The 24,085-nt window shown below is 45.7% G+C and overlaps 1 protein-coding gene and 1 long non-coding RNA gene across 3 annotated transcripts in view; one reads left to right on the top strand and one right to left on the bottom strand.

The window, feature by feature from the left end:
* The window catches only part of DCAF12 (DDB1 and CUL4 associated factor 12), a 35,003-nt gene extending 21,256 nt beyond the window's left edge, over positions 1–13,747 (bottom strand). The window contains exons 1-2 of one of the 2 annotated variants that reach the window (XM_066367803.1): positions 13,394–13,747; positions 12,078–12,332 (exon numbers count right to left, since the gene is read on the bottom strand). In XM_066367803.1, the coding sequence (XP_066223900.1) occupies positions 12,078–12,332; positions 13,394–13,471 (333 nt within the window). In that variant the 5' untranslated portion in view covers positions 13,472–13,747. Of the gene's footprint in view, positions 1–12,077; positions 12,333–13,014; positions 13,339–13,393 lie in introns of those variants that run through there. The other variant, XM_066367804.1, reaches the window with a different exon arrangement.
* Positions 13,748–13,828: 81 nt separating this feature from the next.
* LOC136394535 (uncharacterized) lies at positions 13,829–22,277 on the top strand. Its single transcript, XR_010749204.1, has 2 exons — positions 13,829–13,941; positions 22,145–22,277. It is a non-coding gene; the product is annotated as an uncharacterized lncRNA (long non-coding RNA).
* The last annotated feature ends 1,808 nt before the right edge of the window (positions 22,278–24,085 follow it).

Genomic DNA, 24,085 nt, shown 5'->3' with positions numbered 1-24,085 from the left:
GCAATCATAAACAACTAAGGCATCGCAACGAAAAACTGATGATTGATGCTTTTCATCTCTCTTTGTTCCTGTCTGTCTGTCCCTATCTATCCCTCTCTCTGACTCTCTCTCTCTGTCCCTGTAAAGAAAGAAGAAAAAAAAAAGAACTTGGCAAATAATTATTATATGCTTTAACTTGCTGTAACTCTGCTTTGTAAATTTTAAAAAGTAAAGTTACTTCCCTACTTTATAAATCACCATTACTGTGGAACTGGTGGGCAGTTAGAAAATTTTACTACTAACAGAGATATAAAAGTGGGCGGTAGGTATAAAAAGGTTGACTAACCCTGGGTTAGAGCATCGTCCCAATATGCCAAGGTTATGGGTTCAATCTCTGGTCAGGGCACATACAAGAATCAAGCAATGCCTGACAGTGGTGGCACAGTGGATAAAAAAATCAACTCAGCTTGACCAGGTGGTGGCGCAGTGGATAGTGCGTTGGACTGGGATGCAGAGGACCCAGGTTTGAGACCCCGAGGTCGCCAGCTTGAGTGCAGGCTCATCTGGTTTGAGCAAAAGTTCACCAGCTTGGAACCAAGGTCGCTGGCTCGAGCAAGGGGTTACTTGGTCTACTGAAGGCCCATGGTCAAGGCACATATGAGAAAGCAATCAATGAAAAACTAAGGTCTCACAACGAAAAACTAATGATACTTCTCATCTCTCTCCGTTCCTGTCTGTCCCTGTCTATCTCTCTCTCTCTCTCTCTCTGTCCCTGTAAAAAAATAAAATAAAAAAAAATCAACCCAAATGCTGAGGTTGCTGTTCCAAGCCTGAGGTCACTGGCTCTGAGAGCGGGCTCATCCGCACAGGGGTTGCTGCCTTAAGTGGGGTAATTGTCCACACAATCCCAAAGCTCACCAGCTTGAGCCCAAAGGTCGCAGACATGAAAAGCCCAAGGTTACTGGCTTGAGCAAGGGCACAGTGGCTCAGCCCTGGTCAAGACATGTAGGAGAAGCAATCAAAGGACAATTAAAGTGACAGCAACTACAAGTTGATACTTCTTACCCTCTTCTTCAGTTCCTGTCTCTCTCAAAAAAGAAAAAGAAAAAGCAGTGATGCATGAAGAAAGTATAACAAAAGAAAGAAAATAAAAATGTAACTATAAATGCTATTATGTTTACTGGTGTGACCTGAGACATATGACAAAGTAAAAGTTAACAACATCTCACTGCTTATCTGTACCACACACACCATTCTGCTCTATGCCTCTGTGCCTTTGCTCATGCTGCTGCTTCTGCCACCACTTTACCAATCTAACTCCTTTTCACTCCAAAGTCAACTCAGAGAATGTTTTACAGAAAAGATCAGTCTTAGAGAAAGGGCATTCCAGTATATACTATGTAAGTCTACGAGATTTAATGATTCAGTCCTTCATTCACTCATTCATTCAGCACCAACTAAATGCCAAGCACTACTCTAGGTGCTAGGAATATAACTATAAAGAGAGAATGGATGCCTATGGTGGCGCAGTGGATAAAGCGTCGACCTGGAAATGCTGAGGTCGCCGGTTCGAAACCCTGGGCTCGCCTGGTCAAGGCACATATGGGAGTTGATGCTTCCAGCTCCTCCCCCTTCTCTCTCTCTGTCTCTCCTCTCTCTCTCTCTCTCTCCCCCTCTCCTCTCTAAAATGAATAAATAAAAAATAAATAAAAAAATTAAAAAAAAAAATAAAATATCTCATTAAAAAAAAAAAAAAAAAGAGAGAATGGTGTTTGCCCTTATATACCTTATAGTCTAGGAAGTTGATTTAAAATCCTGTCTGCAATTCTTGTGGCAAAGCTACATTATGTCATATCTTTGTATAAAAGTGACTACTTGAACAGGAGATCTATGGAAGGAGAAACTAGATACACCTTAAGCTTAAAATATAAAAAGGAAAGTAGTAGCTGGAACAAGAATGCCACACAGAGAGGACTGGGGAAAAATTTTACAAAAGAGGTAGAGTTGGGAGGGGGGAGGACAACCACACCAGAATCTGTAATGTAAGCCCTTAAGGCAAACTACTTAGGCAGACCCTTGCCTAACTTGTATCACTGCTGATGTGTCTTTCCCATGGGCATTTTATTTTGGTGAGGGAGAGAGAAAGAAAGGGAAAGAGAGAGGAAGGGAGATGAGAAGCATCAACTCATAGTTCTGGCACTTCAGTTATTCATTGATTGCCTCTCGTACATGCCTTGACGGGGCAGGGGTGCTCAAGCCAAACCAGTGATCCCTGGCTCAAGCCAGCAACCTTGGGCTTCCAGTCAGTGACCTCTGGGCTCAAACCTGCAACCCGGTGCTCAAGCCAGATGACTTAGGGGTTTTAAACCTGGGACCTTGGAGTCCCTTGTCAACGCTCTATCTACTGTCCTACTATCAGTCAGGCATTTTAAACTAAATGTGTCCAAAATAAATTATTTTCCTCCTCAAATTGCTCATTTCATCTAATGCCACAATCAACCCAGCTACCCAAGCCTGGAATTTATCCTCGACTTCTCTTTTCCATCATTCCATCATCTGATCCAGTCCTGCCAAATCTACCTCCTAAATATTCTTACAGTTGGCTCCTTCTTCTTCATCCTCTCTATCACTACCTCTCCTCTGGACAATCATAACTAGTCTTTGTGTTTCTAGGCAAGGCCACCACCAAAACTAGTCATCTTCATAAATATGGGACTCCTTCTGTGTCAATCAAAAGCACATCAATGGAGCCCTGGCCGGTTGGTTCAGTGGTAGAGTATTGGCCTGGCGTGTGGTAGTCCCGGGTCTGATTCCTGGCCAGGGCACACAGGAGAAGTGCCCATCTGCTTCTCTACCCTTCCCTTTCTCCTTTCTATCTCTCTCTTCCTCTCCTGCAGCCAAGGCTCCATTGAAGTAAAGTTGGCCCGGGCACTGACCATGGCTCCATGGCCTACGCCTCAGTCACTAAAATGGCTCTGTTACAACGGAGCAATGTCCCAGATGGGCAGAGCATCATTCCTTGGTGGGCTTGCCAGGTGAATCCTAGTCGGGCGCATGTGGGAGTTGGTCTTTCTGCCTCCCCTCCTCTCACTTCAGAAAAAAACAAACAAACAAAAAACACATCAAGGCTCTGGCCGGTTGGCTCTGGGATAGAGCATCAGCCCAGCATGTGGATGTCCTGGGTTCGATTCCTGATCAGGGAACACAGAAGTGCCCATCTGCTTCTCCACCCCTCAAGCTTGCTTCTCTTTCTCTCTCTCTCTCTCCCTCCCCTTCCCTCTCTCTCTCCTCATCTCTTTCCCACCTCTCCTACAGCCAGGGCTTGATTAGAGCGAGTTGGACCCAGGTACTGAGGATGGCTCCATGGCCTCTGCCTCAGTTGCTAAAATGGCTCTGGTTACAACAGAACAAGGGCCCCAGATGAACTGAACATTTCCCCCACTGTCTGTTGGCTGGATCTGGGTCAGGTGCATGTGGGAGTCTGTCTCTGCCTCCCTTCTTCTCACTAAAAAACAAACAAAAAAACTACCACATCAATGAACTAAAGTGACACAACTATGAGTCGCTGCTCATCTCTCCTTTCCTGTCTCTATCTCAAAAATAAAGTAAAATGCCTGTGGCCTGACCTGTGGTGGCACAGTGGATAAAGGTTGAGGTCCCTGGGCTTACCTGGTCAAAGCACATATGAGAGGCCTACAAGTTGATGCTTACTCCTCTCCACCCCTCCACCCCCTACCCCTGCTTTCTTTCTCCTCTCTTTAAAATCAATGAAGAAATTACCCCCCAAAAGTTCATGTCTAAAATTAAATACCTTAAACTGCATATATTCTCTGCCTATCACCATCCTTATCTGTTTTGTTTGTTCTTTTGTGTGTGTTATTTTGAATTGTTTTTGTACTCTTCTGGTTTTTCTCTGATCTCCCTTCTCCCCGTATAACAGTTCTTCCTGGCCCATAAATACAGGTGTTTTCCAAGGTTCTGTTTTTAGCCCCCCTTTCAATATCATTGGTTTTTACCCATTTTTGGCTCACAGTATTTCCTTTGAAAATCTAATTACAATTATGGACTGCTTTTCACACCACCTACCCTGCATTGTTTCCAGAAAATACACATATAATAAAAAATTTGCGATTTTAGGGAAAGTTAATGGAACTCAAGAGTGCCTTCTCTCCTGGCCAGTAACTCAGTTGGATAGAGCATAGTCTCAATATACCAAGACTGCAGGTTTGATCCCTGGTCAGGGTACATACAAGAATCAACCAATGAGTGCATAAATAAGTGGAACAACAAATTTCTTGTCTCTAAAAAAATCAATATTTAAATATTTTTCAAAGAATGTCTTCTCTAATTTCTCTCCCATGGTAATATAACAATATTCCTTATACATACATGATTCCCAAACCACTGACTTCAATCTTTGCCCCTCTCCCAAACTTCAATTAATTGAAAGCACAAAACTAAATTCATTTTCTCTTCAAATCTGCTCAATTCTCATCCTGCCATCTTTCCAGTTACCTACATTGAAGATATCAGGATCAATTCTGACTTATTGCTCTGAATCGATTAATATGAACATATTATCATTTATAGATTCCACCTCTAAGATGTCATCTGTCCCCATTACTCTCATGGTTTTGCCGCTCATTACCTCTCATCCATACCACATCATTAGCTAGATAACTTCAAGTTATATAATTTCTCTTCCTAAAAGCATTATTTCAACATCATTCCCTGCTTAAAAATCATTAGGCTTTACTTCTCCATTTCCCACAAAATAAAATCTTAGCTTCACATTCAAGAGCTTCCACAACTAGACCCTAATAAACCTTTCCAACCCTAATCTCACAACTTTCTTCTAGACACATAAAACTCATCACACCAGCCTGACCAGGCGGTGGCGCAGTGGATAGAGCATTGGACAGGGATGCAGAGGACCCAGGTTCAAGACCCTGAGGTCGCCAGCTTGAGTGCAGGCTCATCTGGTTTGAGCAAAATCCCACCAGCTTGAACCCAAGGTCGCTAGCTCCAGCAAGGGGTTCCTCGGTCTGCTGAAGGCCCGCAGTCAAGGCACATATGAGAAAGCAATCAATGAACAACTAAAGTGTTGCATCGCGCAATGAAAAACTAATGATTGGCCTAACCTGTGGTGGCGCAGTGGATAAAGCGTCGACCTGGAAATGCTGAGGTCGCTGGTTCGAAACCCTGGGCTTGCCTGGTCAAAGCACATATGGGAGTTGATGCTTCCAGCTCTTCCCCCTTCTCTCTCTGTCTCTCTCTCCCTCTTTGTCTCCCTCTCTCTCTCCTCTCTAAAAATGAATAAAATTAAATATAAAAAAAAGAGAAAAACTAATGATTGATGCTTCTCATCTCTCTCCGTTACTGTCTGTCTGTACCTGTCTATCCCTTTCTCTGACTCACTCTGTTTCTGTAAAAAATAAATAAATAAACAAAAACTCATCACACCAGATTCTCAATATTCCTCATAAACAATTGATACTTTGCCTCAAAAAAATATAGACTTCAGCCCTGGCTGGACTTCCACTTCCGGTGAGTGGAAGTCCCAGGTTCTATTCCCAGCCAGGGCACACAGGATAAGTGCCCATCTGCTTCTCCACTCTACCCCCTCTCCTTTCTCTTTCTTCCCCTCCAGCAGCTAAGGCTCCATTGGAACAAAGTTGGCCCGGGTGCTGAGGACAGCTCCATGGCCTCCGTCTCAGCGCTACAATGGCTCCGGCCATGACAGAGCAACACTACAGATGGGCAGAGCATCACCCCCTGGTGGGTATGCCGGGTGGATCCTGGTCGGGTGCATGCAGGAATGTCTGACTGCTTCCCTGCTTCTAACTTCAGAAAAATACAAAAATAAAAAACAAAAAACGAAACAAACAAAAAAGACTTCACGTTTCTCTTTAAAAAAAAAACTTTATATTAATATTAGGCCCAAATTGTTACATGGTGACAACTGGCTGGAACCAAGAATTCCTTCTCTGGCTCTTCGCAGTCTCCATTATTTACTTACTCTTTGGTGCCTGGCTTCTCTTTTTTTTTTTTTTACAAAGACAGAGAGAGAGTCAGGGAGAGGGATCAACAGGGACAGACAGACAGGAACGGAAAGATGAGAAGCATCAATCATTAGTTTTTTGTTGCACACTGCGACACCTTAGTTGTTCACTGATTGCTTTCTCATATGTGCCTTGACCGTGGGCCTTCAGCAGACCGAGTAACCCCTTGCTGGAGCCAGTGACCTTAGGTCCAAGCTAGTGAGCTTTTGCTCAAACCAGATGAGCCTGTGCTCAAGCTGGTGACCTCGGGGTCTCAAACCTGGGTCCTCGGCATTCCAGTTGGACACTCTATGCACTGCGCCACTGCCTGGTCAGGCAAGGGCTTCTCTTAATTTAGGTGTTCTGTCTGGCTCTGTACACAATCTGAGTTTGTCTAAACCGGGAAAACATACCTACTCATCCTAGTTCTCAGACCTATGTTCCAATTAAGGTTATATTACCTTTCTTTTGAATAATTTAAAAAAATTTTTTGAGAGCACATTTATTAAAGCTGGGGACAGTGAATCAAAGAAAAAGCTTAGGATAGAAGAAGCAACAGGGGCTCAGAGCCTAAGTGGGGCTGTTTTGGCTCACTGAGAAGTCTGAGAAAAAGGGGCCTTGAAGACAGGTTCAGAGGGTTAGCTGAGGACAAGATGCTACTGCCCATTGCTCCCCTGGTTACAAGTCTCATGGAGACCCTTAGAGTTTAGGAGCTACACAGCTGAGAAGGAAGAAGAGGGGGAAAGGAAAGACATGGGCGTGATCTTTGTAGGGGAGTGAACCTCCTTAAATAATTTAGAAGAGTATGACCATACTAATGTTAATAATAATTAAAACACAGGCTGGCCATCTTTGTCGTTATTCCTATGCTTACTGGCCTTCCAGTTTGAGGGTCAGCGCAGAGCACAGGACAATTCCCACCCCAGAAATCAAGCTACCGAAAAGTTTATAAAATAACTCCGCTGCTTTAACCACAGAGGATGACCCACTGCCTCAGCGGAGAGGTTTCAATATTATAGCCCCAAGCTAGTTAATGTGGAAATGCCTTTTAGCATTTGTGTATATAGTTACATGCTGGCGAAACCTAGTTAAGAGAAAAACAGCTTCTATCTAGCCTGACTGGTGATGGGACAGTGAATTCAGTGTCGGCACAGGATGCTGAGGGCCCCGGTTTAAAACCCCAAGGTTGGCCCCGGACGGTTGGCTCAGTGGTAGAGCATTGGCCTGGCGTGCAGGAGTCTCGGGTTCGATTCCTGGCCAGGGCACACAGGAGAAGCGCTCATCTGCTTCTCTACCCCTCCCCCTCTCCTTCCTCTCTGGTCTCTCTCTTCCCCTCCCTCAGCCAAGGCTCCACTGGAGCAAAGTTGGCCTGGGCACTGAGGATGGCTCCATGGCCTCTGCCTCAGGCGCTAGAATGGCTCTGGTTGCAACAGAGCGACCCCACAGATGGGCAGAGCATCGCCACCTGGGGAGCATGCCGGGTGGATCCCGGTTGGGCGCATGCGGGAGTCTGACTGCCTCCCTGTTTCCAGCTTCGGAAAATTATAAAATAAATAAATAAAATAAAACCCCAAGGTCACTGGCTTGAGTGCAGGATGATCAACATGATCCCAGTCACTGGCCTGAGCAAGGTGTCACTGGCTTAGCTTAAGCACACCCCATCCCCATTAAGGCACATATGAGAATAAATCAATGAAAACAACTAAAGTGAAGCAACTATGAGTTGATGTTACTCATCTCTCTCCTCTCTCTCCCTTCCTGTCTCTCTCTTTTGCTCTCTCTAAAAACAACAAAACAGCTTCTAACCTGCACATGCATATTAATGTGATTTTAGAATGTAAGTGGTATACTTTTCCTACTGAATACATTTAAATTATTTTAGTGATGGTATAGTTTTGTTTTGTTTTTTACAGGAACAGAGAGAGTCAGAGAGAGGGATAGACAGAAACAGAGAGAGATGAGAAGCATCAATCATCAGTTTTTCATTGCGTGTTGCAACACCTTAGTTGTTCTTTGATTGCTTTCTCATGTGCCTTGACCACGGGCCTTCAGCAGACCGAGTAACCCCTTGCTGAAGCCAGCGACCTTGGGCTCAAGCTGGTGAGCCTTGCTCAAACCAGATGAGCCCAAACTGGCGACCTCGGGTTCTCGAACCTGGGTCCTCTGCATCCTAGTCCGACACTCTATGTATTAAAACTATACCATCAGCCTGACCAGGCAGTGGCACAGTGAATAGAGCGTCGGACTGGGATGCAGAAGACCCAGGTTCGAGACCCCAAAGTCGCCAGCTTGAGTGCGGGCTCATCTATCTGGCTTGAGCAAAAGCTCACCAGCTTGGACCCAGGTCACTGGCTCAAGCAAGGGGTTACTCGGTCTGCTGAAGGCCCGCGGTCAAGGCACATATGAGAAAGCAATCAATGAACAACTAAGGTGTTGCAACATGCAATGAAAAACTGATGATTGATGCTTTTCATTTCTCTCCATTTCTGTCTATCCCTCTCTCTCTTTCTCTGTCTCTGAAAAAAAAAAACAAAAAAAAACTTAACTGCCTGACCCGCGGTGGCACAGTGGATAAAGTACTGACCTGGAATTCTGAGGTTACTGGTTTGAAACTCCAGGCTTGCTCGATCAAGTAACATTGGAGAATCAACTATGATTTGATGCTTCCCATTCCTCCCTCCTGTCTTTCTCTCTACCTCTCTCCTTTGTCTAAAATCAATAAATAAAATCTTTAAAAAACAAAAAAAAACTTACTATTGAAAATCCAACATGAACTCCTCCTCCCTAAAATCTTCACATATTTTCCCAAAATAGTTCTAATTGTTTAGTTTCCTTTCTTTCAAACTGAGTGCAGTCTCAGGGAATGCAAAGAGCAATGGAAAAGGCTTTGAATTCACTATTATGAATACTACTTTTAAGTAAAATATTGTTCACTTGAAGTATTTCCCAAGATGTTCCCAGCCATCTTCTCAGTATTCATTATTACCACTGCAACTTTAGAAATAGGAAAACAAAGGCACAGCTAAGGAAATCATTTGCCAAATGTCACAAAGTTCAGAGAAGAGCAATGTTCCTCATTCCCTGCTCTGCTTCTGAAAGCTAAACAAAGAAAATACTTACTATAAAGTAAAAACTAGTCCCTGCATAAGGTCAAGATCATAGGAAGATAGAAAGAGGTAGGTATTAACAGTAGGTAAAGTTATGCCTGACCAGGTGGTGGCGCAGTGGATAGAGCATCAAACTGGGATGCTGAGGACCCAGGTTCAAGACCCCGAGGTCGCCAGCTTGAGCACGGGCTCATCTGGTTTGAGCAAAAGCTCACCAGCTTGGACCCAGGTTGCTGGCTCAAGCAAGGGGTTGCTCGGTCTGCTAAGGCCCACGGTCAAGGAACATATGAGAAAGCAGTCAATGAACAACTAAGGTGTCGCAATACGCAACGAAAAACTCATGATTGATGCTTCTCATCTCTCCGTTCCTGTCTGTCTGTCCCTGTCTATCCCTCTCGCTGACTCTCTCCATGTCTCTGTAAAAAAAAAAAACACACAAAAAAAACAGTAGGTGAAGTTATTACTTAATATTATCTCACCTTCAAAATAATAAATTCCAGAAGCAGGAGAGTAGGGTGATCACTTCAATTTATAATTCAGCAATATCTGCTGGGCAGTATATGGGCATTATAAACATTATAATGGTATGTGTGAGTAGAATAAATTCCCCCAAATAAGAGAGTGTTTATACTCCAAGCGACAATGATGACACGTCTCTTAAACTGGGAATGGCAGCCTGAGAGACTAGAAAAATAAAGTTTCATAAAGGCTTGCCGCCACCACTTAGTTTTGAAAGGATTCTGTACTACAAGCAGCCATCAACAAAAGAGGAAATGAAAGCTTGGCCCAACCATGGTATTATTTCCTTCTTAAAACTCATGTTTAAATCTTTGCCTATGTCATTTATTTTTAAGATTTTATTTATTCATTTTCGAGAGAGGAGACAGAGAGAATGGGGGAGGAGGAGCAGGAAGAAACAACCCCCATATGTTGCTTAACCTGGCAAGCCCAGCGTTTCAAATCAGTGACCTCAACGTTCCAGGTTGACGCTTTATCCACTGTGCCACCATAAGTAGGTGCCTATGTCCTTTTTATTTATTTATTTATTTTTTGTATTTTTCTGAAGCTGGAAACGGGGAGAGACAGTCAGACAGACTCCCGCATGCGCCCCACCGGGATCCACCCGGCATGCCCACCAGGGGGCAATGCTCTGCCCCTCCGGGGCATCGCTCTGCCGCGCCCAGAGCCACTCTAGCGCCTGGGGCAGAGGCCAAGGAGCCATCCCCAGCACCCGGGCCATCTTTTGCTCCAATGAAGCCTCGGCTGCGGGAGGGGAAGAGAGAGACAGAGGAAGGGGGGGGGGGGGTGGAAAAGCAGATGGGCGCTTCTCCTCTGTGCCCTGGCCGGGAATCGAACCCGGGACTTCCGCACGCCAAGCCGACGCTCTACCACTGAGCCAACCGGCCAGGGCCTGTTTTATTTTTTAAAAATTACCAGATTCCCTGTTACATCCATCCAAGACTCACTCTTGACGCTTGTCTTGGTCACGTGATACATTTATCCATCCCACTCTAAAGGCCGGTCCATGAAAATATTTTCTGACATTAAACTGGTCTGTGGCCCAAAAAAGGTTGGGGACCACTGGGTTAGAGTGTCATCCCGAAGCGCAAAGGTTGCTAGTTTGATCCCCAATTAGGGCACATACAGAAACAGATTAATGTTTATGTCTCTCACGCTCACACTCTACCTTCCTCTCTCTTTAAAATCAAGCAATAAATAGCCTGACCAGGCGGTATCACAATGGATAGATCGTCAAACTGGGATGTGAATGATCCAGGTTCGAGATCGTGAGGTCGCCAGCTTGAGCGCGGGTTCATCTGGTTTGAGCAAAGCTCACCAGCTTGGGCCCAAGGTTGCTGGTTCGAGCAAGGAGTTACTTGGTCTGCTGAGGGCCCGTGGTCAAGGCACATATGAGAAAGCAATCAATGAACAACTAAGGTGTCGCAAGGAAAAACTGATGATTGATGCTTCTCATCTCTCTCCATTCCTGTCTGTCCCTATCTGTCTCTGTAAAAAACAAACAAACAAACAAAAAACTCAAATGAGGCAAGGCAAGGAATAACGCCTGACCCATCGTAGAACCTCAATAAAAGCTGGCAATCACCTGACCTGTGGTGGTGCAGTGGATAAAGCATTGACCTGGAAATGCTGAGGTCGCTGGTTCGAAACCCTGGGCTTGCCAGGTCAAGGCACATATGGGCCTTTGGGCCAGCCGCTAAAACCTAGGTTTTCTCTATCATGTATCCTGAAAAACGCTCAGTCTTTGCTTTGAAGCCTCTGACTTAAAAAGCAACATTAAAAATGAAGCCAAAAAAACTCTAGAAGCAGTGGCATATACATACGGCAAAAAGCTTACAAAAACAGACTCCTCTAAAGCTTTATCTGAAATGTAAAGTGGGAAAAGGAGGACCTGGCTTGTTGGCTCAGTGGTAGAGTGTCGGCTGGTGTGCAGGAGTCCCAGGTTCGATTCCTGGCCAGGGCACACAGGAGAAGTGCCCATCTGCTTCTCCACCCCTCCCCCTATCCTTCCTCTCTGTCTCTCTCTTCCCCTCCCACAGCCAAGGCTCCATTGGAGCAAAGTTGGCCCAGGCGCTGAGGATGGCTCTATGGCCTCTGTCTCAGGCGCTAGAATGGCTCTGGTTGCAGCAGAGATGCTCCAGATGGGCAGAGCATCGCCCCCTGGTGGGCATGCCGGGTGGATCCCGGTCGGGCACATGCAGGAGTCAGTCTGACTGCCTCCCCATTGCCAACTTCAGAAAAAAAAAAAAAAAAAAGTGGGAAAAGGAGCAAAAAATGAATGGAAAACAGAAAGAAATGAAAAGGAGAGCAAAGGGACCTCCTCTCAAAAGAAACTGATGGGAAAAATGAGCAACAAGAGAAAAGGTTCTTGAGCATGTGGAACCATATATCCAGGGCTTAGGATAAAGTTCACATCCCCCAAGACACTTACCGTGTTGCATTTTGTGCCACACACCACCTGCCTATGATTCAGCCACTGAGACGCAAACACTTTATTAAGGGTCCCAAGGTGAAACTCTCTTTCCTTCAGGAGACTGGGAAGTTGCTGTGCTGCATAACCATGCAACACTCGAGAGTAGTTGGTTTCATTCTGTAGCATGACTTCTCGGTTCTTCAGGTAGTACACTAAGGATCTCTTCACTGGGGGAAGTCTCTTCCTTTTGTGAAGGGAGTGATCCCATCCAAACTGTGGAAAGCAAGATCAGAAATCAGGGCATTGGCTACCTTCCTTCAGAACAAGGGATCCTGCTGTATTAGAGAAATCACCAAGAACTCAGCCTGCAAGTTATATTGAACCGGGAAATACAAGAACAGGAATCTCAACAGAGACAAGTTTAGTTGAACTCTTTCAAGATTGAAAAGATCCTGCTCAGCCACATCTACCTATGAGAAAGAAGGGATGAGAGACAAGGGAATGGAAGCAGAAGACAAAAGCTTTACTAAACCTTTTAGGAGTGAAAGATTCAGATTCTAAGTTATCCTTCATAAGGAAGGGAATGAGGGACTGAACGATTACCATACCGACCCGGGCTGCATCTCTACCCGTCCCCTTCTCCCTCTCAGCCTTTACTCCCCGCGGAACACGAAGGATGCACATTTAGGGTCTCAAGTCTTCCAGGATGCACCAATGGCCGCCCCCATGTCACGAGACCCGCGCTCCCAGGCAGTTGTATAATTCAAAAATCAAACACCAGTGAGATGGGAGGCACGGGAAGGAAGAGTCCGAATACATGTCCAACAAGATCTTGCCCTCTAAAGAGGGCGGTATAGGGCTGCTGTTTGTGCTAGGGGTCCAAGAGCCAGCTCAGGGCTTGGGTATCCATAGCGAGACTCCTTCCTGTATCAGAAACGCAATTATCCCTGCTTACCAGGGGCCCCCGTAAGGGGGACTTCACTCTTCCGCCCCCTATTTTCTGGGAGGTTTTGTTCCCGATTCCCTTCGACTTCGGTTTTACTTCCTCCAAAGCCCAGATTCTGGTTTCTCTTCAAGCTCCATTCCCGGGTGCAGGTCTTGCGAAGCTGAATATGCCCCATTTTCAAATTCCCCTTTAGCTCTTCATCCCGGTCTATCGGCTCGCCAGTGAACTCCTGATGGCCCAGCCGGGACTCTACAGGCCCGGGCTCCGCACCCCCATACACCCCGACTACAGACCTTGGGTCCCGTTTCCGGTTCCCCTGATCTGCGAACAGTATCCCCCTCTAGGTGCCTGGGCTTTATTACCCGAGTCCCAGCCTCGCAGCCCTCACCTGCGGGGCCTGAGCGTCACTCCCAGCTCCCGGCGAGGCTGGCGCTTTCCGCTTCCTGCTAACTGCTTTCCGGGCCATAGTGGGCAGCGCCGCCGCGGCCACGCAGCCACATGGGGCGGGGAAAGCGAGGGGTAGCGAGACGGCGGGTCATATACTGGGCCCCGGGGTCGTGCACCTTAGTGTGCCCGGCCCGGAAAATGGCCGGGACCCGGGGCGTCAGTAGAAAACAGGGGAGGCAGGCAGAAGGGGAGGAGGGAGGGAAGGGGCCGAGGCTGGGAAAGGGAAAGGGAAGGGGAACGGGAAAGGAAAGCAGGAAGGAGAAGCTTCCCGATGGCTGAGTCTGGAAAGGACGGCGAGCGGCTGGATCCAAAACACCCCCTCCCCCACGTCTGCGCTCCGTCACCCCTGCGCAGCCGCACTTCGCAGTGCGTCGCCAAAGAGACGTCGCCGGCACTAGAGAGGCGGGGCTTAGAGCTTGGAAAAAAGTTTGCAGCTGTTGCCTATCGTCCGGGAGCCCTTTTGTAACGGTCGTTTGGTGGCCCCTGGAGGTAGGTGAACTGAGAGGCCAGAGAAATCTGGGTTCCAGCAGCCGACCTCCGACCCCCGCCCGTGCATTCTCAGGCACCCGGAAGTGAGGACAACTAACCCCCCCTCGCGGAGATATCCCTCCCACAGCCTAAAGCGGCGGACACTACTGGTTGTCTCCCTTTCAGCGCTGCAGGCGTCCCTGAACCTATGGCACACCGAGTCCCGGCGTCGAGGGTTGGGCTCTGTGTGAAGAGACAAAAATCTTTCCGTATCCCTGTTAGGTGGGTCAGGCCCAGAATCCAGCATGGTAGTGATTTCCCTCTGCAGAGAACCTGCCTTGCCCGGCACAACCAACCCAGGTCGGACCCGCACCTCGCGTCCCGCGTCCCTCCGCCCCACGCCCCCTCGGCCTCTGGACACCTTTTCTCCACCCCTGAAGAGCCCTGAGGCTTCATTACTCAGTCTCCTTCCTCCCTCCCCTGGCCTTTTCCTCCTCCTGACCGTCTCTTCAGCCCTAACCAGGTATAGCCCCTCAATCACCTTTTAGCTGCTGCGACCTTTCCTCTTTTTAGATCCCCATGACCTGCCGGCCACACTGTCTTTTGTGTTTTATAAAATAGGCTTCACCCGTAATTTCTGTTTCTTATATCTCCCATGCAGTCCTAAACTGAGGACTGGAATAGGAGACTGCCACTGCCTACTCCAGGGGGGCCTAGGTTATGCTGTTTGTGCTAGGGGTCCAAGAGCCAGCTCAGGGCTTGGGTATCCATAGCAAGACTCCTTCCTGTATCAGAAACGCAACCATCCCTGCTTCCCGGGGGCCCTCATAAGGGGTACTTCATCAAGGCAGATTGGATAAAATTCTGAACCGTAGAGAAGAAAGTGGCTGTTGGCTTCACAGTCCAGTTAGGGCTGGCACCACCAAGGGGGTCTCTTCAGGATCAGCCTTGCCTCCATTGTCAGAAGATCCCGTAGGGGTTTGAGTGAAAGCCTCTACATTCCTCAGGGAAGAAAGTATAAACCAAAACAAAACACCCTGTGAGGACGCGGGAATGTTTTCTTGTGACTGACCAGACGCAGGCTGCAGTGCCCAGTTACCTGCTGGTCCCTTCAGGCTTCAGGCCTCATACCTTCAGGGAGCTCTGTTGGCCCATCTGAAGTTCTGCTTCCAAGGAGATTTGGGTTTGTTTTCCAAGCTGAACCAGAGACCAGATTGAAACAGGATCCTCCCCCATCAGGTCAGCACTGCCACTAACCCCTAATGCCACCTTGGGAAAGGCAACTCCATCTTACTTGGTCAGGTCTATTCCTTCAGAGATATGCACACAGTGATTGGGTCAGAAGTGGGTCAGCTTCCTTTTTTGAGCCTGTTGCTCCAGTTCTATCTTGCCTCACAATGCCCTAGATCCCTGGTCGGCAAACTGTGGCTCGTGAGCCACATGCGGCTCTTTAGCCCCTTGAGTGTGGCTCTTCCACAAAGTACCACACGCGGGTGCTACCTGGATAAGGAATGTACCTACTTATATAGTTTAAAAAATTTGGCTCTCAAAAGAAATTTCAGTCGTTGTACTGTTGATATTTGGCTCTGTTGATTAATGAGTTTGCCGACCGCTGCCCTAGATGACCCAGGAGTCCATTGAGCAAGAGTCTGGAATTCCTTTGAGAATCTCTAGGCTCATGCTGGGCTGTGTTTGGATTCTAGTCTTCTCTGCCCATGTCAGAGGCTGCAGGCTCATCCTTAAGGTTGGTACACTATGTCTTGACATTCCAAGAACTAACTCTAAATGCACCTCACAGCAGAGCTCACCTTCTGTGGAGCTAAAGATCCATTTAGAAGTTTCAAAGTTCACAAATTGCTTTTAAAAAACATTATACCAAGTATTAGGAGGTAGAACGACTGGAACTCTCATTCAATTGCTAGAAAGCATGTAAATTGGTACAATTTGGAAAAATCTATGGCAATACCTACTAGAACTAAATTATGTGTACTTTATGACCCAGCACTCCTATTGTACTTCTGGTTATAAACCCAACAGAAATGAGTGTTTATATTCACCAAAAAACACTTAAAAGAATATTTATAGCAGCTTTATTCATAATAGCCCAAATTGGATGTAGTTCATATGTTAACTTATATTTATAATAGATAAAATAAATTTGGGTTTCCATGACCACCTCATCAGGTCCAATAATTTGCTATAATGGCTCACAAAACTTAGGGAAATACTCTACTTATATTGCTAGTTTGTTATAAAGGATATTGTGAAGGATACAAGTGAATATCCAGATTGAGATACATAGGGTGAGTCTGGGAGTTCCTGAACACAGGTGTTTCTGTCCCTATGGAGTTTGAGGTGCACCACCCTCAAAGCACATGGATAGATGCACCAACTCTGAAGCTTGCCAAACCCCATAGGTTAGGTTTATGTGGAGGTTCCATTGTATAGGCACAATTGATTAAATAATTAGCAATTGGTAATTAACTCAAACCCCAATCCCTCTCCTCTTCCTAGAGGTTAGGAGGCAGTCTGGAAGTTCCAGTTCTCAAATCACACAGTTGGTTCCTCTGGCAACCAGGCCCCATTCTGGGGCTCCATAGGAGCCCATCTTGTGTCACCCCATTAATATAAGTTCAGGTATCACTGAAAGGGACAAATAACAAAAGATGCTCTTCTCAGCATTATCACTTAGGAAATTATAAGAGTTAGGAGCTCTTGTGCCAGGAACCAAGGACAAAGACCAAATATATATATTTCTTCTTATATCAAATATCCCAGTAATAGAAGTCAGAATAGTCATTACCTTCCTTGGTGGTTACTAACTGGGAGGAGAAGCCAGGGAGGCTCTGGTGTGCTGGAAATTTGTGTGTGTGTGTGTGTGTGTGTGTGTGTGTGTGTGTGTGTATCTCCCCAATGAGAGGAAGGGAGGCAGAGAGTCAAAGTCCTGCAGGCACCCTGACCGGGATCCACCAGGCAAGCCCACTAGAGGGTGATGCTTTGCCCATCTGGGCATTGCTCAGTTGCTCAGTGACCAAGCTCTTCTTAGCACCTGAGGCGAAGGCCATGGAGCCATCCTCAGCACCTGGGGCCAACTTGCTCCAATTGAGCCATGGCTGCAGGAGAGGAAGAGAGACAGAGAGTGAGAGAGAAGTGAGGAGGAAGGGGTGGAGAAGCAGATAGGTGCTGTGCCCTGACCAGAAATCGAACCCAGGACATCCACACGCCAAACATAGATGATATAGCCTACTACCTACCTAGGCTATACAGGCAGTCCCTGGGTTACAAACAAGATAGATTCTGTGGGTTTGAAAATGTTTACATGTATATATATGCACAAAAAGGTAAAATAAATACTATATTAAGACAAACATCTATCTTAAGTTGCATTTAATGGGTAAATGTACCTGTTCCAACTTATATACAAATTCAACTTAAGAATAAACCTACAGAACCTATCTCATTCATAACCCAGGTACTGCCTGTATTGTATTGCTCCTAGCAACAAATCTGTATAGCATATTACTGTCCTGAATACTTTAAGCAATTGCAACACAATAGTATCTGTATCTAAACATATCTAACCATAGAAAAGGTACAGTAAAAATAGTATAAAAAATAAAAATGGTACACTTGTATATGATTGCAGTACTAGAAGTTACAACTCTGGATGAGTCAGTGGTGAGTGAATGTGAAGGCCTAGGCCACTGCTGTAGAATTTATAAACACTGTACACTTAGAATGCACTTAATGTATTTAAATTTTTTTTATTTCTTCAATAATAAATTAATCTTAGCTTTACTGTATCTTTACTTTTATAAACTTTTCTTGAAAGATTTTGATTTTAGAGAGAGAAAAGTGGTGGGGGAGGATTGGGACACATCAGCTTATAGTTGCTTATCATATGTGCCTTGACCAGGCAATCCCAGGGTTTTAAACCAGCGTTCCACATTGACACTTTATCCACTGTGTCGCCATAGGTCAGGCTAATTTTTTTTTTAATATTTTATTTATTGATTTTTTAGAGAGAGAGGAGTGAGAGAGAGAGACAGAGAGAGAGAGAAGGGGGAGGAGCAAGAAGCTTTGACTCCCATATGTGCCTTGACCGGGCAAGCCCAAGGTTTCGAACCGGCGACCTCAGTGTTCCAGGTCGACGCTTTATCCCACTGCGCCACCACAGGTCAGGCCGGTCAGGCTAATTTTGTAAACATTAACGATTTTTTAAGTTTTTCAACTCCTTTTAATAACACTTAGCTTAAAACACAAATACATTGTTTGGCTGTACAAAAATATTTTCTTTACTTATATCTTTATAATATAAGCTTTTCCTGATTTAAATTTTAAAAAATTTTATATTTTAACTTTTTAAACTTTGTTAAAAACTAAGACACAGTCCTAGCTGGTTGGCTCAGTGGTAGAGCATCGGCCTGGCATGCAGGAGTCCTGGGTTTGATTCCCGGCCAGGGCACACAGGAGAAGCGCCCATCTGCTTCTCCACCCCTCCCCCTCTCCTTCTTCTCTGTCTCTCTCTTCCCCTCCCACAGCCGAGGCTCCATTGGAGTAAAGTTGGCCCGGGTGCTGAGGATGGCTCCGTGGCCTCTGCCTCAGGCACTAGAATGGCTCTGGTTGCAACAGAGCAACGCCCCAGATGGGCAGAGCATTGCCCCCTGATGGGCATGCCGGGTGGATCCTGGTTGGGTGTATGCGGGAGTCTGTCTGACTGCCTCCCTGTTTCCAACTTCAGAAAAATACAAAACAAACAAACAAACAAAAAACCCTAAGACACAAATACACACATGAACCTAGGCTCATACAGGGTTAACAGGGCATCAACATTTCTGCCTTCTACCTCCACACCTTGTTTGTCTGCTAGAAGGTCTTCAGGGGCAATAATACGTGAGGAGCTGACATCTCCTATGATAATAATGCTGTCTTCTGGAATACCTCCTGAAGGACCTGACTCAGGCTCTTCTCCTGGAAATGTCACTCTTTTCAGAAATATATCCATAGAGATTTGCTTGGTATGTTTTTATTTTCTGCCACAGATTTGCTTATAAGCAGATATGTACCATAAACATTTCTATTAATGAAAACCTTGCAGTATTGGAGTCCATGGTTGTTGGTTTTTTAAAATTATTTTTACTTATTCATTTTTAGAAAGAGAGAGAGAGAGAGAAGAGGGGGAAGAGAGGAAGCATCAACTCCCATAAATGCCTTGACCAGGCAAGCCCAGGGTTTCAAACTGGCAACCTTAGCTTTCCAGGTTGGCATTTTATCCATTGTGTCACCACAGCTCAGGCGGAATCCATGTTTTCAACTGTTTAAGGAGAATGTCAAGGTCTACAAAAGCTTTTGCTAAACTCTCCAATGTGAATTTTCTTGAGGATTCTTATTTTATTTTCTTGTATTTTCTCTTTCTCTTGTGTCTTCAGCTATGCATTCCTGTTCTAGTTCCAACAAGTCTTTCTTAGTCAATTCCACAGGACCCACCTCTAGGAGCAACTCTGTGTTGTTCTTATCCTCACTCTGGTAAACTGTGCCATCTCAACCACAGCTTTGTTGATTTTTACAACCCCTCAACTTGGCAAATCCTTTTAAGTCATAGATTAACCTCCTGTGTATCTTCTTCCAGATGCCATTCATACACTTGGTGACACTACCCCAAGCTTAAGCAAGTTTCTTGATGCAGTCATAGATGTTGTAATCCTTCTCAAATTGCATCAGCGTCTTCCTTCCTCAGTTGCAGTAACAGCCTGGGCAAAGGTCCTGCTCAGGTGGTAGGCCTTAAAAGCTGCTATAATTCCTTAACCCATTGATTGCATCAAAGAGTGGTATTTGGGCCCTGGCCGGTTGGCTCAGCGGTAGAGCGTCGGCCTGGCGTGCGGGGGACCCGGGTTCGATTCCCGGCCAGGGCACATAGGAGAAGCGCCCATTTGCTTCTCCACCCCCCCCCTCCTCTCTGTCTCTCTCTTCCCCTCCCGCAGCCAAGGCTCCATTGGAGCAAAGATGGCCCGGGGCCCTGGGGATGGCCCCTTGGCCTCTGCCCCAGGCGCTAGAGTGGCTCTGGTCACGAAAGAGCGACGCCCTGGAGGGGCAGAGCATCGCCCCCTGGTGGGCAGAGCGTTGCCTCCTGGTGGGCAGAGCGTTGCCCCTGGTGGGTGTGCTGGGTGGATCCCAGTCGGGCGCATGCGGGAGTCTGTCTGACTGTCTCTCCCCGTTTCCAGCTTCGGAAAAATACAAAAAAAAAAAAAAAAGAGTGGTATTTGGAGGGAGAATCACCACTTTGATTTTGGACTAAAGATCACTAATGAAAGGAGAATGTCAAAAAAATAAAAAAGGAGAATGTCCAGGAACATTATCAACAATAAGTATTTTCCAAGTAGTACTTTTTCATTTCACTGGCATAGCAATTCAGAAGAGCATCTTGGAAGAGGAGCTTCATCATCCATGACTTCCTACTGTTCCTTTAGTATACTGGCAGTGTGTGCTTACTGATATGCTTGAAGGCTATGCGTTTTCACTGTGCCAGGTCACAAAGGGTTTCAGTTTGTAGTCTGCAACATTGCCCCCAAGCAAGACTTGTCCTGTCCTTAAAAGCCTTGTAACCTGGCTTTGACTTGGCCTCCTTTTTTTTTTTTTTTTTTTTTACTATAAAAGAAAGTTTATTTAGAAAGCACTGAGGTAGAAGTGAGCCATAGAAGATAAGGGCTCAGGAAACAAGTTACAGAGAAAAAAGGAGAACCCTTGGAGCTTAGGAGGGCGAGCGAAGGATAAAGTTAACATGGCAGCAGGTTGAGCAGAGGACAGGAAAGGCGTGGGTGTGCTGACTTGGCCTCCTCAGTAGATGAAAGTCCTTTCTGATATCTGTTTCCAGAATAGGGATGTTTCATCCATTCTGAATATTTGCTTTGGCAGGTCATTTTCCTCCACAATCAGCTCTTCCATTGTTTTCAGGAATTCTTTAGCTGCCTTCACATGAGCATTCTCAGACTCCCCATTCACCTTTCATTGTGCAATGAGTAACAATTCTTAAATCATTTAAACCACCCAGAGCTAGCAATAAATTCAACGTTGTAATCAGGTCCAGCCTTTTCTTTCAGCATCGCAAACTTTTTGCTTTGGCCATGATCATAGTGTTTAGAGCAGGGGTCCCCAAACTTTTTTCACAGGGGGCCAGTTCACTGTCCCTCAGACCGTTGGAGGGCCAGACTATAAAAAAAACTATGAACAAATCCCTATGCACACTGCACATATCTTATTTTAAAATAAAAAAACAAAACGGAAACAAATACAATATTTAAAATAATGAACAAGTAAATTTAAATCAACAAACTGACCAGTATTTCAATGGGAACTATGCTCCTTTCACTGACCACCAATGAAAGAGGTGCCCCTTCCGGAAGTGCGGTGGGGGCCGGATAAATGGCCTCAGGGGGCCGCATGCGGCCCGCGGGCCGTAGTTTGGGGACCCCTGGTTTAGAGGGATAGATACACTTATATATCTGGTCTTCAATCCAGGTCATTAGAAGTTTGTCCATGTCTGATATAGGCCATCAAATTTTTGTTAGTCTTACTGCCTCCTTCATTGAAACAGATCCTTTCAGCTTCCATCACTTTGTTCTTGTTCAAGATTATAGCTATGGTGAATTGGACGTGCCTGATGTGAGTGGCAACCATCACTGATTTTCCATCTTTGTAGACCTTGATCACTCTTAATTTCATTTCCAGATCAATCACTCAATGTGGCTGTTTACTGGTCACATTAATGGCGGACTTTTGTACACTTAGCAGCCACGATGAGCTAAACAACATAAGATTAAATCAAACACAAGAGAAAATAATGCAGTCAAGAGTGGTAACAAGAGATGTATGAGGCTGCTGCTGGCATAACACGGAGTACTGTTTTATAGAGAACACTTTTGTAAATAATTAAATTTATGGGGTAACATTGGTTAACTTTCAGGTGTACAACTTTATAATACAATATCCGTATATTACATTGTGTGCTCACCAAGTAAAGTCTAATCTCCTTTTGTCATGTTGATATAAGAAACATCTAAATCTGTAGAGAATTTTTATAATTTATTTGAGCCTAACTGATGACATATATAGGGAGCAAGATCTCAAACACCAAATTTCCATCATATAGCAACAGTTCCTGGAATACTGCAGTAAACCTTGTGTCTCCACCCATTTCTTATTTTTCTGTTTCTTTTTTGTCTTATAGGTATATTTATTCATGCCAGCAAGGAAACAGTACTTCTACAGTATACAATGTGTCCCACGTTCCCATCTGACAGAGTTGAGATTTACAGCCAGACTGATGCTCGACACACTGTACACTCCAGGTTCAGCTGGTTAATGATGACCATGAGCGGTGTGGCACTTGAAGCTTTCAAAGCTTTACTTCTTTTATCAATGCTCCTAATTGTGTAAATGATAAAGCCCATCAGCACCATTCCTACCCAGATCTCCTGGTAAACCTGGGTGAAGTAGGGCTTCATTGGGGAACTCAAACATTTTTTTTTTTGTATTTTTCTGAAGTTGGAAACGGGGAGGCAGTCAGACAGACTCTTGCATGCGCCCAACTGGGGTCCACCCGGCATGCCCACCAGGGGGCGATGCCCTGCCCATCTGGGGCATTGCTCCGTTGCGACCAGAGCCATTCTAGCGCCTGAGGCAGAGGCCATGGAGCCATTCTTAGCGCCCGGGCCAACTTTGCTCCAATGGAGCCTCGGCTGTGGGAGGGGAAGAGAGAGACAGAGAGGAAGGAGGGGGGGAGGGGGGGAGAAGCAGATGAGCGCTTCTCCTGTGTGCCCTGACCGGGAATCGAACCCAGGACTCTTGCACGCCAGGCCAACGCTCTACCACTGAGCCAATCAGCCAGGGCTGACTCACATTTTTAATGAGGCTATGAAGCATCTTGCTGTAGGACCTATGGCTCAGGCTGCCCCAACTTGCACAGCCAATGACTCAGGAAGCATCAACTCATTGTTCACTTAGTTGTTCCATTTAGTTTGGCACTCAGTCATTGCTTCTTGTATGTGCCATCACCGAATGGGCCCCCATTTCTTTTTCAAAAAATTTTTTAAAGAGAGAGGATAGAGAGAAGGAGTGGAGGAGTGGGAAGCATCAACTTGTAGTAGTTGCTTTCATATGTGCCTTGACAAGGCAAGCCCAGGGTTTCAAACTAGCAACCTCAGCATTCCAGGTCGATGCTTTATCCACTGGGTCACCACAGGTCTTTTTAAATTTTTAAAAATTAATTTTTAAAGAGGGAGAGAGAAACATTGATTTATTGTTCCACATATTTATGCATCCATTGGTTTTTTTAGTTTTTTTTACAGAGACAGAGTCCAGAGAGAGGGACAGATAGGGACAGACAAATAGAAAAGGAGTGAGATGAGAAGCATCAATTCTTCATTGTGGTACCTTAGTTGTTCATTGATTGCTTTCTCATATGTGCCTTGACTGGGGTTGGGGGGACTACAGCAGACTGAGTGACCCCATGCTCAAGCCAGCGACCTTGGGCTCAAGCTAGCGACCTATGGGTTCAAGCAGTGACCATAGAGTCATGTCTAGGATCCCACACTCAAGCTAGTGACCCTGCGCTCAAGCCGGCAACCTCGGGGTTTTGAACCTGGGTCTTCTATGTCTCAGTCCGATGCTCTATTCACTGCACCACCGCCTGGTCAGGCTGCATTCACTGGTTGATTCTTATATGTACCCTGACTGGAGGTCTAATCCCCTGCAACCTTGGCATGTCCAGAAGACACCAACCAACTGAGCTACCAGGCCAGAGCTGTGTACCTACCCATTTCTGACCACCAACTACCCACAAATACTCTGCTCCTTCTGTTTTCTTGAAGGAAATATTAGACATCCAGTTATTTCTTCTGTAAATGTTTAAGAATGCATTCCTCCAAGATAAGGGCCCTTTACAACACAGTCCCAAGCCTGGCGGATAGTTTGGTTGGTTAGAGCATCATCCTGAACTGCAGAGGTTGCCAGTTTGATTCACTGGCACATACAGGAACAGATTTATGTTCCTGTCTCCCTCTTTCTCCCTTCTTCTCTCTAAAATCAATGAAATAAACATTAAAAAAATTTCCAAAACTTTTAACACCCAGAAAAAGTCAGTTATTGCCTGACCAGGCGGTGGCGGAGT

Source organism: Saccopteryx leptura, chromosome 2 (assembly GCF_036850995.1).
Source record: "Saccopteryx leptura isolate mSacLep1 chromosome 2, mSacLep1_pri_phased_curated, whole genome shotgun sequence".
Lineage (NCBI taxonomy): Eukaryota > Metazoa > Chordata > Mammalia > Chiroptera > Emballonuridae > Saccopteryx > Saccopteryx leptura.
The sequence above is the reverse complement of the archived record's forward strand: the minus strand, read 5'-3'. Positions and strand labels throughout refer to the sequence as shown.